Raw genomic sequence first — 19,985 nt, forward strand, 5'->3', positions numbered from 1 at the left:
CAGCTCTTTTGTGATAAGAACTTTCTGTCTAAACTTCTCAGTGAACTGTATTTGGTGAAGTCCTGGTTCTTTCTGTGGTTCAGGGTCTGTCTCTGTGAATAAAAGTCTGTCGTCAGGCTGAATATCTTGTGTTGGCCTGTGCAGTGGGTGTGGAGGAAATTCCTCCTCTTCTGCTCTGTTCATCGCTGCTCAAACTTCAGATGATGATGATGATGATGATGATGATGGATCATTTGGCCTCTCTGTTTCCCTCCATCAATCCCAGGATTCATTGGTAGTCGGACTATGCGCACCGCTGCCAGGGCTCCTGCCATGTTTTCAGGTTTCAGTCCCAGGAGACCACACACACAGATCTACTACCGTCCTGACCCTGAAATCCACACTGCGTTATGCTCTGATGATTGAACATGACGTGTCTTTGAAAACAAAGCTTCTTCTCAGAGAATCATTCCCTGAGCTTTAAATTCAATGTGTTTTCACTTTGTTTTACATCAGTGTTTTCTACTACTATGTTGAAATTGTTGCTTTTCTCTATAATTTTGTTGAAACACCCATCTAAAGTTTTTGTCTTTGTCTCTTCTTGTCTTTCAGGCCCTCCAGTAAGTAGACCAGTCTCCCAGTTTGACCTGCATGTGGTAAAGTAACCATGTTACCTTTGCCTTTGGCTTTTTTGAGGATGGTGTTTTGGTCTGATAGTTTGGACCATTTTATGGTCCAAACCCATAACGCATAAATGCATAACCCATTAACCCATAAAGAGCCGAGTATCCACTGGCAACCAACAGCATCTACTGATATCAAATATTTAATACCCGTTGATCCGCTAATCCTATCAATCCATTTCAGTAATTGGTATCAAATACAGTTTTTCATGTTTTCATGGTCATCAGATATCAACCTTTTGGACATTCAGAGGCTCCATAGTTACCATGGAAACACCATCATCTTCTATAACATTGATTCACCAGTAAAACCCATGGAGTTGGATCAATGACAGTGGATGGACACATTTGTTTTTACATTTAGTTAGCAATACCTTTGCTGGAAAAAGTAACTTTTTCTTCATTTTTCTCTTTTAATTAATTCTTAATTCTTTTAATATTTTAGTTAATTTAAATGATTAACTTTTTTTTAACCCATAAAGACCCAATGCTACTTTTGTGACAGTTCCCAAATGAATTTTTCTCTATTTCTACCTTTTTTAACTGATTTATCACCATTGTTTTTGTTATAATATTATCCTCTGTATTTTGGTGTAAAGTATGTATTTTTCTAATTTTCAGATCACGTAGATGTTCATGAAAATTCTGAGTTAATTTAATTTTAGTTATATCTAAACAGAGAAAAATGAAGAAAAAGTGTCTTTTTCCAGCAAAGGTATCGCTAACTAAATGTAAAAACAAGTGTGTCCATCCACTGTCACTGATCCAACTCCATTGGTTTTACTGGTGAATCAATGTTGTAGAAGATGACAGTGTTTCCACGGTAACTACGGAGCCTCTGAACGTCCAAATGGGTCATATCTGATGACTGTGTAAAGATGAATAACTGTATTTTACACCAAATATTTACATGTATTGATAGGATTAGTGGATCAACAGGTATTAAACTGTTTAGATCAGTAGATGGTTTGTGTCGCCAGTGGCTGTTTGGGTTTTTATGGGTTAAGACACAAAATGATAATTTCTTTGGTCCCTTGTACAAAATGGATAAAAAAAACATAACATCAAAAATAGAAAATAAGTTTGGTGTCCATATCAGTGCATCCCTAGTTCCACTGATACTCCACTAATAAGAATGAACCCATTTACATTTGAACCCATTCAGGATTTGTCAGTCACTGCATCATGTTATGTCCCTGGTCTAGGGAGAACTTGGTGTTTATAGATATTTATATAAATAGTGAATTAGAATTAAACATTTTTTAAAATTTAAATAGTGTTTACGTATTTCCATTGTGGTTGTACATGTACATGGTGTGATATGGGGGTTGGGAGGGGGGGGTGTTTACTGGGAACTGTTATATTATAGGTCAGGGGTGTCAAACTCGTTTTAGTTCAGGGACCACATTTCACCCCATTCTGATCTCAGGTGGGCCAGACCAGTAAAAGAATAACAGTGAAAAAAGAAAAATGACATTATGACATTTACATCTACAACGTTTCCTTAACTTGAAATGTCTTAAGAAAAACCTGCAAAAAGTGCAATTTTAACAATAGTCTGCCTCAGTTTATAAGTTTATTAGCAATCCACTGCAGTTGTTTTAAAGTGCTTTACAAATAAAGTTGGATTGGATTGGATTGGATATTATTTACACGTGTATTACAACTTACATTACAATTACAAATACACAAAACATTTAACAACAAGCAGAATATTGGTATAAATTTACTTCTCTTAAGACATTTCACGATCATATTTGTTCAGGTTATTCACATTTTTTGTAAAAGGATAGTTTGTTAATATAAACATTTTCATGTAAGTTTACTATTTTTATAGTAAAACGAAGATGAACTAATTATTTCTAGGTTATCATCGTATTTTACTGGTCTGACACAATTGAGATCTGATTGGTCTGTATGTGGAACCTGAAGTAAAATCATTTTAACATCTTTGATTGTTAATACCTTCAGTGTAATTTTTGCATTTCACAAATTCATCCCACGAGCCAAATTGGACCCTCTAGCGTGCCAGATTTGGCCCCGGGCTGCATGTTAGACACCTGTCTTATAGGTTATTATGATAGTATTTTACTGGTCTGACCCACTTGAGACTGAATGGGTCTGAATGTGGAACCTGAACTAAAATGATTTGAACATCCTTGATCGTTAATTTCTTCAGTGTAATTTTTGCATTTCACTAATTCATCCCATGGACCGGATTGGACCCTTTGGTTGTGGCCCGTAGGCCGTATGTTTGACACCCCTGAACTAAAGCATACTATCTTAAAGGAAAGCTTCCTGTGCTTTGATGGTTTCATGAACACTTCTCTGAAACATCTGGTCACTATGAGTTTGACTTTTGCGCAGTCGTGTCGTGGTGTTTAATAATCACCTCTGCCAAAATCTCCCTCCCTGGAAAATATGAGGGATTGTTCATACAGAGGAGGAGGAGGAGGTTTAAAGGTACATGAGGTCAGACAGCGAGGTGGATTTTCCACTCTCAGGACACTTCCATCTCAACAGGATCCCAGAGTTTTAAATTCAATCACACATCACATTTCACACAGCAGAAACCTACAGCTTAGAGCAGCTCCGTTACTCCGATCATGCCTTCATTTTTCAAGTGGAGGTTGGACTTTAAACTGATCTTCACCTGGAGGTCTGCAGCATTTTTTGCATCTGTTTTCCAATGAACCACCAGGCTCTCGGAACACAGCGTAATCCACAGATTTCTACAGCAGAAGAAGAATATATCAGCCCAAAGAATAGGAAAGAACTGTGCAGAGGAATGGTGGGTCCACTGTGGCTGTAGGGCTCTAGAAACTTCACTATGTTCCCAGTGACTCACTTGGACTCACTTTGACTCACTGACTCACTTTGACTCACTCTGGCTCACTTCGACTCACTCTGATTCACTCTGACTCACTTTGACTCACTTCAACTCACTTTGACTCACTCTGACTCACTTTGACTCACTCTGACTCACTTTGACTCACTCTGACTCACTTTGACTCACTTTGACTCACTCTGACTCAATTTTAGCTGCTGGCACCATAGGATATTTAACGGTCCATCACTTGTGGTTTACAAGGTTATACTAGTTTTGGATTTTTCATTATAGTTTAGTTTTATTTAGTTTTGACTTTTTTTTTCTCTAATTCAGTTAGTTTTAATTAGTTTTTAGAGCAGCTTTGCTAGTTTTTATTAGTTTTCGTTAGTTTCTAAATGCTTAGTTTTAGTTTTTTTATATCTTTTCTCTTCTTCTCCGTCGTATTCCCATAAATCCCAGACAGGACTCTGCTGCTTTCTCCCAACTTTAGTCTCCATGTTTCCAGGTAGAGTGGGGACCAGAAGACGACTGGAAACCACAAGTGATGGACCGTTAAATATTTTATGGTGCCGCTAGCTAAAATTGCTTGAGGGAAATAAATCAATTTCGTATCAATCTGACACTGACAAAGACGAAAACGAAGAGAATTGACTCACTTTGAGACTTATATTTGATCTTTTATTGCATTGATCGTCAGATAAACACAAAAACATCCCGTTACAAAGGGATCCTCAGCAGATTTCTACTGCATATATATATATATTTTTTTTTTAATTTAACCTTTATTTAACCAGATAAAATCCCATTGAGATGGAGGTCTCTTTTATAAGGGCGACCTGGCCTAGAGGTCAGAGGTCAAGTAGCACACACACCATACCATAATGAAAAACAGGATAAAAGATCGGTGATAACAAGACATTTAAAAAAGAGGCAATAATTTATGATTAACACAAAATATAACAAGAGTTTCACAAAACTTTTAAAGTGCAGTGTAGTTTAGGTTGAGGTCACCAAACAATTTAGAAACACAGAAAAGAGTATTTAAATGTTGTTATCTGAAGGAGCAAAATTACTCCTGAGCTGAACAAATCCCTTTTACTGCCTAAACTTAAAAACGTAAAAATCTGAGGACTTTCTCTGGTGTCCAACTCTTAGACTGTGTTCACACCTGGACAGTCCTTTGGTTCACTTATTTGGTTCAGATCAAATGCAGACTTTATTTTTTTGGTTTGGGTCAAGAGACAAAATAAAATGATGCCAGCATTACGTTTAGAATAATGTTGCAGTTAGTTTTTGATTTCATATGAGTAGAATCTGAGAGACTGTGTTGACAGAACGTGTCAGTCAAAAACACAAAGCACAGAGTTACTGCATTTTCACTGGAAACTTATATTTAAGTGCAGATTAATTGCCCATTTTTTGCCCCTCTCTTAGGCCCCAGAGTAAGACAGCTTCTGGGTAAAATAACACCAATAAGAGTGAGCTCCACAAAATCAGTTCTTATATTCATACACATCTCACTGAGCTGAGCAGACCCCAGGAGAACACCCCCCCTCCCCTCATTCATTCAGCAGTACTTTGCCAAATGGGAGCCACATGTTGGATTCTTACTATGTAATTCAAGTGAAGGGTTCCTTCCGGCAGCGGGCGACCTCTGACCCCCCTGCAGACGGCCCCTGGAGACCCGGTAGCTAATGGGCGGGCACCTATGAGCAGCGTGTTCGCACTCAGCACCTGGACGTGCACCTTCAGCATGGATGGGTTTGACTGAACCAGGCTGCAGTTCCAGTCCATGTCTGACGCAAAAGCTTAAAGCCTCTGGAAATGTGGCAGGAACCCGTAAAAACACACGGAGTTTGTCATTCTGCATCTGCAAAATATTCTATTGGTTCAAGCTTTTCTCAGACTGTGTGCATGGATCACATTTTCATCTACTTACACATTTCACTCCAAATTCATCATATGCCGATGTATGGTCAGGCACACAGGGCGGGCATTATTTTATAACAGCATTTTAATAAATACAAAGTCCGGGCCTACAGTGTAGATGTGGTCATTTTTTTGCTGTTGTGTATTCATACATGCTGTACCGCATTTGTCCAGCAGTCACCACCAAAGCATTCTGACCATAGCAACGTGATTGTAAGACTATTGTATTCCAAAATTACTGATATCTCCCAAAATACTGGTCCTATCAACTTGCCGTTTTCACTACTGTCTTCCTTGACCAGAAGAATGACAAACTGCAGCAGTCAGCTTTGTATGAATTTAGTGTGAATCCCCGGACACACACACACACGCACACACATGCACACAGAGGCCACTTGGCTGTTATACAGTGATGAAAGTGTTCCGTTTTTTGCTGGAAATCTGTTTCTTTTTTTTTTCGAAAACTGAGCATATGTTCCGGTAAATTAAACGTGTCCGGATCATTTCTGTCTGGTTTGGCAACATTTCCGCTGGAAAATTACACATAAATTGCTCCGAAAAGTGTAAATTATGTTTATTTGCGTCCGTCTCATGGGCGCGGCCATATTGCTTTCTTCTCCATTCGTCTCGACCAATGAGATGCTCGTTTACTACATGGAACTTGTATCGACAGTTCTGATTGGTCCGTTGATGACACGTGGTCCGTTTCGTGTCTCTAGAGACAAGATGGTGGATTCATTTTGAGTATTTTACCGCCAATGTATTTCGTCTAAATATTCTGTGAAATCATGTCAGAATTCATCGTCCTTCAGCGTGGGGACGAACTGAAGTGTGACGCAGGAATCAAAAAGAAGTTCAAGTGGTCCTGGCTCCAGGAAACTGATAGAAATGGTGATTTTCTGTCACAGTACATCCAGAAGGCAAGCAAACCAGGTTTGTTACTCATTGGTAACAAACCAGGTTTTTGCTCCCAAAGTGCACCAGAATGGACCTAAGAGCATGCAGAATGAAATGTTCAGAAAAGTTCAGTTTTTTTTTCTGTCCTCACTTTCATCACTGTTTATAATATAGATAAAATTAAAAAAATTAAATGTCAATATAAAAATTGCATTAAAACATACAGTATTACCTAATATATTTGGATTTCTTTTATTTCATGGTTAAATGGCTATAATGGGTTTCAGTTTCCTGAGGCTTAAAGAACACTGGTTTTAACTGGTGTATTATTCCTTTTTATGACAGCATTAGTCACAACATAACATGAAGCCGACTCACACACGATGATTCACAACAGCATTGAATACACATCTACATTTATGTGAGATATTTGTGAGAGCCAATATTCAGGAGAACGTTTGACATTCTTTCAGTTCAACATTAATGATGACTTCCTTTTTCTTGTTCGCCCACGCTTAGTTTCTCTGGGTGTTCTCAGTGGACTACTCACAGAGAAATACTGATGCGTTGCCAGTATTTAAGAGCAGGTAGTTATCATTCTACTAAGCATAGAGAGCCAATGTCTCCACTGTTTTTTAGAAAAAGTTGAGTTCCTGTTTCCAACTAATTAGGCTTCACTGAAGAGCAGTAAATATAAAGAACATTCTTCTGTTTTCCGCTCACTTCAACAACACAAAACACTCTTGACTTTTGACAGTGTGCTCCTTCTGTTCTCACAGCCTGAGTATATAGTCTTTCAAAGCTGTTGTTGTGGAAGCCACTGCTCTCAAATGTTTCCAGATCCACATTAAGCAGTGGGGTGAGGTCAGGTAGAAGGTTTGAAAATGGCTAATTTTATTTTATTTATTTATTTATTTTTCAACAAACCTGAGCATGTTCTCTCTCCAAAACCAATCTTTGCATGTTTGTGTGTTGAAATGATGAAAATGTTCGGTGTCTTGTGTCATGTGTTAAATATGACTGTCAGTTGAACAGAAAAGGCATGTGTGCAGCTGTCTTTCATGATGTAGACGTTCATCTGTAATACTCACTCTTTCCTTTTTGTACCTTTCTTGTCTCTCACCCTTTTTTCAGGGTCCTCCTGGACGAACAGGCTTTCCGGTAACTGTCTTTTGGACTTTGTGTGTGTCTGTTTGTGCATGTGTCCACACTGATCTCTCTGAATCTCTACTGAGTCGTGTCATCTTCGACTAAATCTCTTAAACTGACTTATTGGATTCTTATGTTCTAGTGAAAACATTTTCACTCTTTCTATTATCTGTTATCAGACTCCCATATCTGATCATAACATAATTGCTGCCTAGATTTAAATGAGGCCATGCATGTAAAAAATCAAACACTGAAGTCATAATCACTTATTTCTATTCACTCATGGTTTTACCTGTTCCCTTCTTATACCGCGAATGCTCCCATGCTTCCAGGCAAGGTTATAATAGTTTTGGATTTTTCATTATAGTTTAGTTTTATTTAGTTTTGACTTTTTTTTCTCTAATTCAGTTAGTTTTAATTAGTTTTTAGAGCAGGTTTGCTAGTTTTTATCAGTTTTCGTTATTTTCTAAATGCTTAGTTTTAGTTTAGTTTTAGTTTCTTTATATCTTTTCTCTTCTTCTCTGTCGTATTCAAATAAATCTCAGACAGGACTCTGTTGCTTTCTCCCAACTTTAGTCTCCATGTTTCCAGGTAGAGTGGGGACGAGAAGACAACTGGAAACCACAAGTGACGGACCGTTAAATATCATATGGTGCCAGCAGCTAAAATTGCTTAAAGGAAATGAATCGATTTCATATCAATCCGACACTGACAAAGACGAAAACGAAGGGAATTTTATCCATAATTTTTATACGTTTTAGTTAGTTTTGTAAACACACAATACAGTTTCAGTTAGTTATAGTTTTTTCTTTTTATTATAGTTTTTATTTATTTCAGTTAACGAAACTGTTTTTACAATTCTAGTTTTCGTCATTTCGTTAGTTTTTGTTAACGATAATAACCTTGGTCTGAACATAGCCTAAGTGACTTCAAGAGGATTTAAGGGAGAGGAACTGGATTTTACACAAAGTTCTTGAATCACAAAGGTGGTAACATTGATCATTCAACAGAGCAATGTCCTTTATAATCTGGGCACAATTATGTTTCCTACAGATCATATTTTCTATGCTAGCTTTATGTTCTATTCACTAAAACACAAAAGCATTGAATTTAAGCCCATATAGTTAAAGGTGCTGGAGACTTTCGTGACCAATTTTTCATCAGATCTGTCAAACCTCAGTCATATCCTCAGTATCATGAATCTGTAAGTCTTTCTGTGATTACTCACCTGAATCTCTAGCATTACGGTTAACAGTTTCTTAGTGCCATCCACCATAAACAAACCATGTGTTTACAAACCGACCCGGGACATCACTCGGGCATCTTCGGAAATTTGTCGCGACGTGCATTGTGGGAAATGGAGGTTCGCGCAGCCACCTGACAGTGGCAGCACAACCATTTGGTATTATATGGATGAAACAAACACGTGAAAACGCAGAAACGGCTGGAGGAATATGCATAGAAGGAAGAGAGTTCCTGGCGTTTCCGATCATGTCTGTTCCAGCTGCCGCTGTCAGGCGGCTGCGCAAGCCTTCGCTTCCCACAATGCGCATCGTGACAAAATTCTGAAGATGCCCGAGTTCTCTCCCAGCTCTGTTTGTAAACACATGGACTGTTTCTGGTGGATGGCACTTCAAAATTGTTCACCATAATGCAAGAGATGCAGGTGAGTAATGACAGACACACAGATTCATGATACTGAGGATATGACTGAGGTTTGACAGATTTGATGAAAAATTGGTCACAAAAGTCTCCAGCACCTTTAAATATGTTAACACTATGTTCTCAGTCTAGAAACATCAGAGACATCAGTTCAGTAGTGTTATGTTGAGCTGTAATTCTGAAACTTTAACACTATTTACTCATCTCCACTGGCCTGTGTGCTGCTTCGGTCTCTTCTGTTTTTATTTGGGCTCTCTCCTGACTATAATCCATCCCTAATCTCTGGACAGATCTGCTTCTGTGCTGTCATGTTTCAGTCTAACTCTGCTCTTTCCTTCTGACCTGGCAGTCTAAACGTGTCAGATGGACATGTTTCTCATCATGACAACAGGTGGTCGTCTGTCTTGACCTTTGTCTCCCCCTCCCATCCCGTCTCTGTGTATTTGGTCCTGACAGACCCGCTCCTGTAACGGGTCTGTAACACCGTCTGAAGCAGAGCGCTTGCCTCGCATTTCACTCGTCTGGCGCGGTCTTGCTGACAGTTGGTGTCGGAGCGACGGCATGATTCCTTCCAGCGTTGGTGATGGATTATTCCCCCCGTCAAACAGTGGGAAATGAAGTCACAATCTGTCTTTGACTGAATGGGGCCGAAAGGATGTGGGTTTTGGAAAGAGGCGCTGTAAGAATAGAAAATGAGCCTTTTCCATAGAATGTGGTTCTTGTGCTATGTGACATTATAGATCTCAATAACAGGAGGTGGTCGACCCCACTGATGTGATGGATGAATCACATTGTTCCGTTCTGAAGGTGTGGAATACAGCCCACTGAAACATGAGCCGAAACCAAAGAATGAAGAACAGCCTTATTATTCACATAAGCTACCCAGGGTTGGAAGAAGTATTCAGCTCTTTCACTACAGCACTTAACCCATAAAGACCCAAACAGCCACTGGTGACCGCAGTCATCTACTGACCTAAAATGGTCCATCGTTTCTGATCCACTAATCCTATCAATCCATGTAAATAATTCATGTAAAACAGAGTATTCTGTGTTATCCTCGAGGATGACAAGGATGACGTATATTTTTATTCCCAGCCTGACAGACATGAGGTAATAAAACCACTTCTGTTTGTTACAGTAGACAGAAGACAACATGTAAACTTAAAGCAAAGGACGTGTCCAACATATGTCTGTACTTCGTCTGTACTCAGTATAAAACACTCACATCTTATCTTATGCCGTGTTTCTACTACGTGGTATCGGCTCGACTCGACTTGGACTTTTTGCGTTTCCACTATGAAAAAGGACCTGGAATCTGGTACCTGGTACTAGTTTTTTGGTATCACCTCCACCGAGGTTCCAGGACTGGGGACCAGATACTAAAAGGTGACGTGTAAACACTGCAGACCACTGATTGGTCAGAGAGTCATCTCTGTGACCCGCCATATTATAAAAAACAGATGCACAAGTTTACAGTAAATATAGCGGTAGGTTAATCCACATGATGACAGTCTGTAAAACTACACCATTCAGTCAGGAGATTCAGCTTTTGTTGGCCAATGTAAAAATTCAGCATGAGCTTGACAAGACAACACACAACGAGCAAGTTTATCAGCAACTCTGAGCAGACGACACGGAAGTAACACGCCACATCGCTGTGACGTCCAGGTACTGTAAAGTCAGTAGTGTCCTGTAATGGAAACGGTCTCCAGGACTAGGACCTGGTACCAGAGTCGAGTCGAGCTGAGTCAAGTCGAGCCGGTTCCACATAGTGGAAACGCGGCATAAGTTTGTAATCGGTGTAGAAGACCTACACAGCCCAGCTTCAACCACATGATGAAACAGGAAAACAAACAGTGGAGGCAACCAATACCTTCACTTGTGCAGCAGTGTGTCCACAGTCTGTCAGTAATGAGAGAATTAAATTTACCCTGGAGATTAGAATTAAAAAGCATCAAAATGCTGAACTAGTGGATCAGTGAACAGTCAAAGTTATTAAAATTAGTTTCAGTTTGGGTTGTAAGCACCACAGGGTTGTGCACAAATAGCGTATGGTAATAACATTGTAATTACCAATTATTTGGCAATTGGCAATATGCTCTTGTCACATTTCTAAAACAATTGCTTACCCTTTTTTTTCCTCAATTTTTCAGGAAACACAAAAAACTTGACTGAAAATGGAATAGTTGGATGATTGTTTGATTTGATGATTTTTTAAAAAATGACTTCATTATTTATTTTAGAAAGGTGACAACATCCTGAATATCCTTCTGAGACCCAAGAAAGTGAAAGTTTTAGCTTTTTCACATTAAACAATTGTCCTGATTGGAAACTGCATGATGCAACAGTTTCAGAAACATTTTTTAAATTATATTTATTTATTTTAATGAACTGTCTTTTACTATGGACAGCATTTTTGAAGTAAAACTGTGAAACTTTGATCCCCGACAGAGGACACAAATGCACTGCTGGGTCTCAGGAGGATATGATCAAAATCAGGATAAGCCTATTGGCTGAGATGTTAAGCACTGACAGGAACAAAAACTGAATCTAATCAGGCTGTTGTTCGTTTAGATAATCCCTCATAATTACTCCTTTCAGGAAAACCCTTCGACTCACCTCAAGTGTTGCTCTTTTTTGCTTTTCTTTTCCTTCGTAATGGTGAAATGAAATGTATGCCTTTGTATATCTGTGTGTGTGCGTGTGTGTGTGCGTGTGTGTGTGAATGAATAGCGAACCTTTACCTTCAATGGAGAGTAAATGCAAACGAACAGTAGAAACATTTCTTTGGTCGTCCAACAGAGGAACACTAACTCACAGATCCAGTTTCTGTCTGCGCAGCACATGAACTGAATGAGGTTTTGAAAAAAACACAAAAAAACACTTAATTCATCCCACGGCTGTAAAATCTCCTCCAGTGAAGGTTGTATTTTGCGGCTGCAGCAAATAATCACTTTGTGCACTTTGTAAAGCCCCCAGCTCTAAAGTGGAAGGGCTTCTGGTGCCAGAGCCTCCCCGAGGCCTGGCTTTAAATCAGGACCTTGGACAGGGCTTCAAAGAGCCCAGCTGCAGCCCAGCGCTATTTAAAGGCTTTAGACGAATATGCACCGTTCTAATAACAGAGATACCAGCTCATCTGATGCACCAGGACTCAAAACACATGAATCTATGCACCAACACATAGAAGGGGATGAGTCTACGTAGAAAACACACTGATAGACCTCTGTCAAAATCAGAAATCAACAGAACAGAGGAGTGCAGATACAGGCAGCATTTATTCCATCTAGGGATGTAACGATATGAAAATTTCGTATCAGGGTTATCATTATTATCGTGGTATTGTTGAAATTGTGCTCAGAATGTTCAAAAAGTACTTATACACACACTGAAATAATTTAGCCAAGTTGTATTTTGAAAAACAAAACAAAACAAAAAAAAACGAATAAAATAATTGACACAATGTACCTTCTGTTGCAGAAACATTCAAATATTAACCCTTAGTGGTCTGAGCCTATTTTGGCCATTTTTCAGTTCTTTTGATTTTGCCTTTATATACTATATAAACAAATGTTTACTATACCCATGTTTGTTTTTTTCAGCACAACTTCATCTATATCATCTGCCTATTATTTTTTTCACTTTAACCTACTATAAAAACATAAAAGGCCAGAAAACACATTAAAAAAAAATAGAAAACCAACGCCGATGAAAAACATATTTATTTTATGCATATTTACTTTATTCAGTCAGCATTATCTTAGCATTTTACATCGTATACATGACTTCATGACTTCATGTATGTGAAGAAAAATAAACAAAGTAGAAGCACTCGGAGAGCGCAGACCTCCGCCAAGGCAGATCAGTGGGGTCCCCCCATGCCCCCTCTCGTGCCCCCCTGATCATCACCAAAATTTAATCATTTGTTCTTGTGCCAGTATCAACATTTCCTGAAATTTTCATCCAAATCCGTCCATAACTTTTTGAGTTATCTTGCACACAGACAGACAGACAAACTAATGCCGGCAAAAACATAACTTCTTTGGCGGAGGTAACAAACAAAAATACAAAAACATAATCAGATGGGAGCATTGACAGAAATACTAAAAATATACAAAGCAACCCAAAATATCGTTAAAGGGAAAAAACAAGTATATTTCACATTCCATTCTTTTCCCCTGTGTAAGATGAACATTGAACATTTAAAGTGTGTAGCACGAACCCAGGGTTTACATGGATCTATATACACATTACTCTTATCAAGTAAAATCCGCACTGAATAGTGTTATAAAATCAACCCAGTTTTTCCAATAATTGTTGAATCTGTCAGTTTTGCATATCTTAAATACATCCTTGTCTTTCTTTCTGCAGTGTCTCGGTTTGAGCATGACTGCCCTTGTCCCCAGCCTCGTTTCAGTAATTAACCCTGCATGTTAAATTACTAACCCCTTTTCAAAACAAATGACTCTTCTATTCCTTAAAAGGACACCACGCCATTCAGACTTATCATTCAGCGATCATTTCTAACACCGCTAACAGAACCACACTGGTCACACAGTGGTCATAGTCCTTCTAATGACCTGAAAATGACAGATAAGTCCCAAATGGTGCGTTGTCCCTTTAAGTGTTCACTTCAGTCTAACTGATTCACTGACCCCTGTTCCCTCTGCATCTGCATTGGTCAATAGGGTGACAAAGGAAGTATGGGAATACCTGGACGAATGGTGAGTGACCCTGGGCGTGTGCATTAAGTGCCCTGCAGTAGCGGCTGCATTTGGAGAAAATGATGGCAGGAGGTGACACAGGGCTGAGGCTATGTGGAGTTTACCTCTGAAATAGGCTGTCTTTATTGCTTCTAGGCTTACAGCAAGTCTGTACTCTAAACCACAGGTACAATTAAATGCTTCAGAATTTAAGTTGTTTTATTGACCCTTTGCACTGACGTCACAGTTATCACATGACTAGGGGTGCAGCACCATGGTGGACGGCAAAAGCAACATAAATAAACGAATGAGTGGCAGATTATGTTTACCAGCACTGAAAATAAAGTTTTGGAGTTGTCCTGTGAAGTGACTTACCTTACTGGACAGCAGAAAGAACGCTATTTGGAGAAGCTAGCGATAGCAGGGCTAGTTACTGACCCATACCCTTTCCCTCCTGATGTGTTTACGGATCTAGCAGAACCCTCCAGTCTACCGGAGTTTAAAGCACACGATCTGTCCCATTCTGTTCTAAATGGAGTGTCCCCATACACAGGTGCTGATCTAAAAGCAGACTAAAGTCTGGATGATCCCAGTTCTTAGTCTCAGGTTAGACTACCCAGTCACTACTGCGCTCATGGCAGAGGAGTGGATCTCATAATGGTAAAGAAAGATACAGCTAATGTTAGCTAGCTAGCTCTGTATGTTTTTAACATGTTTCCCCCGGCATGCCATCCAAACTCAAATGAACTGTTGTGTGCGACCGCTGTACGTGTAAAGCAGGGTTAAAAACGAGAGCATTCAGATCAAATTCAATATTAGCTGGTTTGCCGTCCAGTATGCAGTCCGGCACTTTTGCTGTCCGTCATGGCACTTGTTTGCGGCGCGAACAGAGCGTGACGTAACGTGCAAAGGGTCAATAGCGGTTATTTACAGTACATGACAACAACCACAGACACACTGTAATGCTAATCCTAAATAGACTAGTGTTTTGGTACACTGTAAGACCAATGTGGAATCATCTTTTCCAACAGGACACCAAAAAAACCTGCAAAAACACAGTTCAAACAGTCAGTATTTACAGGTTAAAGTCATTGTAGTTGTAATGCTTAATATGTTAGACAACACCTGTTAACCCCACAAATGTAATAAACTGCAAATGTAATAAAAAATTTGCAGCTTTTAACAAATTAATATGATATGATAACATTTAATCAGTATGTCAAATGCAGTATTTAGTAAGTAATTATTAGAAATTTAGCTTATTTTTATGTTTAGTTCAGATTAAAAAACAAAATCTGTAGTCATATTTGATGGAAACGTGAGGGTATTTAACAGTTCAATAGCTAATAATGATCTGAATGCAAAAGATCAGAAAAAGTGCAGAAACTGTGTTTTATGTTGTTAAAGTGTAATATTCTCATGTGTACAGAATGTTAGCAGAACCCCAGCTGTCTCACAAGTGTTAGCTGTGTATAATTTTCCTTTGCTGTGTTATTTATGACATGTTGAGCCTGAAGTCCTGTTCAGCCCACCCAGCCTGCAGCAGGAGTGCACAGTAACCACCCCAAATCTCCAAAACCTATTTGACTTCCTTACTGTGCAGTAAATGGCCTGTAATTTACATGGCTGCCACACATTTGATTTGGTTAGTTTGAACATTTCTTTTAGACCCAGTAATGTGAATAATATTCAACAGCAGGTATAATTTTTCTTTGGAAGGCTTCCCCACTGTGGCTCTGAGGCCTTTTTCAAACACGCCGATGGAGTTTCACAGCAGTTTTACAAACAGGACGATTCTCACGAAGCCAGTCTAAGGCTCCGTTCACACAGCAGGTCTTAACGCACAATTTGGATTTTTGGGTGAAATCTGATTTTTTGTGTGTGCTTGTTCATATTCCACATTAAGGGCCGGATCTACTAAGATCTAAGGAAGGGGGCGGTGTGTGTGTGTGGGGGGGGCGCATATGTCTCAGTTATTACCTCTGCCAGGAGGTATTGTGATCACTTTGCTTTGTGTGTTTGTTTGTTTGCATGTTTGTTTGTTTGTTTGTTTGTTAGCAACTTTACGGGAAAACTATTCCACCCATCTTTCCCAAATCTTCCCCACAGATAGGCCTAGGCCCTGGGACCAACCCATTACATTTTGGTCCAAGTAGGCCAAAGTTCAAGGTCACAGCAAGGTCACAAAATCTACAATTTTCCTATCTGTCATCATTGAGCAATTTTCAAAAATTCATAAAAAATTCTAAATGACTCTGATTAGCCTCCAGTTTGATCCACCTGTAGCTTAGAACAATATCTTGTATCTGGAGCTAAATTGTCCACATCCACTGTGGAATGTGGACTCTGTGGACATTTACATTTAACATTGAAAATCCCATTTACTACACGATTTTCATTATAACTCAACAAATAGTAATTGGAATTGAATCTAATTTGACAGACACATGACTGGTACCAAGCTTCAGCTTTTTCTGCTGTATGGAACAACCTGGAAACTGTTGAATTTAAAAAGAAATAGTATATCCACGCATGCACACCGTTCAGGGTGCTTAGTGGAGGTTTGCGTTCTCTGAACACTTGTTGTTTCTTCAGTCACTCCAAAAATATTCCCACGAGGGTGAAAAATGCGTTCTCTGCATCTCGTTTCATCCTTTCTTTGTCTCCTTACCACTTCCATGTGTGTGCAATTATGCATCCAAACTGTTTGCACGTCCCTTTAAGATGTGGTAAATGTAGACGCAGTTTCTATGAGCAAAATTGCTTTCTGGTTTGATAAATCACTTTGCGTGTGCTAAATTAATATATTCACATTTTCTCCTCCCAGCACATGCACAACTGCGTGTAAACACCCTATATTTCATATTCATTGTGTCAAATGTATTAACTGGATGCAGATGCGGTATTTTGCACCTTTGAAAGACACAACCCTTATTGTGCACTTTTAGTAAATCAGTTTGTACATTTTTTTGCATGTGCAATGAGTTTGCACACGATTTAATACACACAAACCTTTAGTAGATCTGGCCCTAAATGCGACTTCTATCAGTTTTGAGTCTGAACTGAATGCGGCCCTTAAGTGACCCACATGCACTAAACAGGTCCTGACGTAATACATGACCACACAGACACATACTGTGTTTACAGAAGGAAATAGGTTTTTCCTCCGCTCCTCCTCCTGGGATGCAGAGTTGGAACGTTTGTCGCAGTTCAGTGAAGTAAAAGTTGAATAAATGCGACCTGGCCGTTCAGACTAAAGTCACATTGTAAAATATCAGATAGGTATCAGATTCAGGACCACATATGAAAGGGGTCTGGGTCGGATTTGAACAAAGTCAGATTAGTGCTGTTCAAACTGTCTTCAGCAGATCGGATACAGGTCACATATGGGTAAAAAATTGGATTTGGGCCACATTTACCTGCAGTGTGAACGGAGCCTTTGATGCTGCCCCTCTAAGCCCCGCCCCCCCAGTGTGGCTGGTCCAGTTGGTCTGAAGCATACCGAGGCCTGCTTTAGTCCACGTAGCTCCATTGGACTGACTCTTGTGTATGTGTGGTCCTGAGGATGCTGCATGCTCTGAACCCTCTCCACATAACGCTAACCCTGGTTCCTCTCTCTGTGTCTCTCTCCCCTCCTTCACACCTCTTTGCATGCGACTGCTGTGACTGATCCAGGGCTTAAAGGGACGAGCAGGGGAGAAGGTAAGTTTAGGATCACATGGGCTGGATAAGAACTTTGGGTTTTTGTCATATTTTATCTGTTCACTAAACAGGGTAGACTGGAAAACCACCATATTCATGATATCTATCTATCTATCTATCTATCTATCTATCTATCTATCTATCTATCTATCTATCTATCTATCTATCTATCTATCTATCTATCTATCTATCTATCTATCTATCTATCTATCTATCTATCTATCTATCCATCCATCCATCCATCCATCCATCCATCCATCCATCCATCCATCCATCCATCCATCCATCCATCCATCCATCCATCCATCCATCCATCCATCCATCCATCCATCCATCGTCTTATGAAGATATAATGACTCAGTAGACATATATATAAGCAAAACTGCATTAAAAAAATAAAAATGTCTTGAGGGCAAACAGTTATTGTGTCCTCCATACTCATCCCCCAACAATGGAGCTTATTTTGTTTTAAATATTGATTAAAATTGCTAAAGTTTGCTCAAAATGAAAATTCTTGGAACTAGTCAAATAATCTTAACAAGTTTAAGTCTCAATAAGTAAATAAATATATAAATGAAAAGATCTATTATAAATATTCCAAATCCATGTCAGTTTATCTAAATCAGACACTTATTTTTACAGTGTACATAGTAACTATTGCTACTCCACCTGTACTCTATAGCCCATCTAAAGAATATCCCATTTGACACTAGGGCTGTAAGAAAATATCGGTTCCGCAATACATCGCGATGTTTCATTTCACAATACTGTATCGATATTTTTAGGTATTTATTCAAATGTAGATATTATGGACGTTCATTTTTGTTTTTTGTTTTTCTTTTTGGTCTATATTTTATTTATTATTATTTAGCACTCTTTTATTAAATAATGCTAGTTCCTTTGTTGGGATTGCACAAAAATAATGTTATGTTGTTAGCTATAAACTAATAGAATATGAACATTTGAACAGGATCTTAAACTGTAATGTACATAAAACATAATTTCAGTTTCAACAGAGGAAAATTTTGTGATATAGCATTAGATCCTGTTCTGATCCAGTAAAAATGTGTTTAGTATTTGTGCATATTTCTGGCATAATTCAATTCTTCAAGGAAATAATCATTTAAAAAAAAAAAAAGAAACAAACAAAAAATTGCCTTTTAACAGTATCATGATATATCGAATCGTGATCCTAGTGTTGTAATTTGTATCGTATTGCCAGATTCTTGCTGATACACAGCCCTATTAGGGATGTAACGATATGAAAATTTCATATAACCGTTAATGTGACCAAAATTATCACGGTTATCATTATTATCGTGGTATTGTTGTATTTTGGAAAAAAAAAAAACCACAAATAAAATAATAGGCACAATGTACTTTCTCTTGGAAGAAACATTCATATATTAACCCTTAGTGGTCTGAGCCTATTTTGTCCGTTTTTCAGTCCTTTTGATTTTGCCTTTATATACTATATAAACAAATGTTTACTATCCCCATGTGTTTGTTTGTTTTTTCAGCACAACTTAATCTATCCCATCTGCCTATAATTTTTTTCACTTTAACCTACTATAAAAACAAAAGGACAAAAAACACACACACAAAAAAATCTGATTTGAAAAATGTATATAATTTATTGCATAAATAACACACAGATGCTTAATGAACCTTTTCAAAGACTTTAAAAGTGAATATTGGTTCCAAATATTAGGTATAGAAAATTAAAATTGTAATAAATTAAAACTATACTCAAATATTTGACATAAAAGCAGATCTTTATGTAGGGTTTTTTCCCCTGAAAGTGCGGTAATCAAACACAGTTATCATGATAATTAGAATTTAAATGGTAATACTAACCGTCTGCAATTTTATTGTGGTTTATCGTTATACCGGTAATCGTTACATCCCTAACCCCTAGTTGACATTCTGACTAAAAGCATCCGTTTCCATCTCCACTTCTCTGACTATGTTTTAACCCGGTTTGCTTGAATCAGCAGAAGCAGGATGAGTTGTCCTGTACAGTTAAGAATAAATATTCTGTCACTTGAGATGGTGTTCGGATGTGACTTAGCGGGTAGCGCTGCTCTATATTGTGCGTTTAGGTAGCGTGTGATTTATATGCGGGAGTCCGGCTGTATTTTTAAACAGCATGAGGGTCACATTCTGGAGCTGTTTTCCCACCCTGGTTGGATTACCTGCACTCTTTAGACTGTGAAACACAATAGTAACAATTTGTCACATAAGCGTCTGAAAGTTCTAATTTAAGACTCCCAGAAGAAAGTGGGGAGACGTTTATAGAGGCCACAGTAGAGTACACACACGGGGAGATTCTCCAAGAACGAACAGACTTCTATATATTCTATCAGGAGCCGATTGAGCAACAGTTCAGTCTCGGTTCGGTGTCGTGTTGGAGTTACCATAAATATGAGCTGCCAGATGGGAGGAAAGCCATTG

General features: G+C 38.7%; 1 protein-coding gene across 12 annotated transcripts in view; it reads left to right on the forward strand.

Moving 5' to 3' along the window:
* The window catches only part of col13a1 (collagen, type XIII, alpha 1), a 228,620-nt gene that overhangs the window by 116,249 nt on the left and 92,386 nt on the right, over nucleotides 1–19,985 (forward strand). For 10 of the 12 annotated variants that reach the window (XM_030156714.1, XM_030156718.1, XM_030156720.1 and 7 more), the window contains exons 3-6: nucleotides 592–599; nucleotides 7,453–7,479; nucleotides 13,815–13,850; nucleotides 17,505–17,531. In XM_030156714.1, the coding sequence (XP_030012574.1) occupies nucleotides 592–599; nucleotides 7,453–7,479; nucleotides 13,815–13,850; nucleotides 17,505–17,531 (98 nt within the window). The remainder of the gene's footprint in view (nucleotides 1–591; nucleotides 600–7,452; nucleotides 7,480–13,814; nucleotides 13,851–17,504; nucleotides 17,532–19,985) is intronic. The other 2 variants (XM_030156719.1, XM_030156723.1) reach the window with 2 other exon arrangements.

This window comes from Sphaeramia orbicularis, chromosome 15 (assembly GCF_902148855.1).
Source record: "Sphaeramia orbicularis chromosome 15, fSphaOr1.1, whole genome shotgun sequence".
NCBI classification, from domain to species: Eukaryota; Metazoa; Chordata; class Actinopteri; order Kurtiformes; family Apogonidae; genus Sphaeramia; species Sphaeramia orbicularis.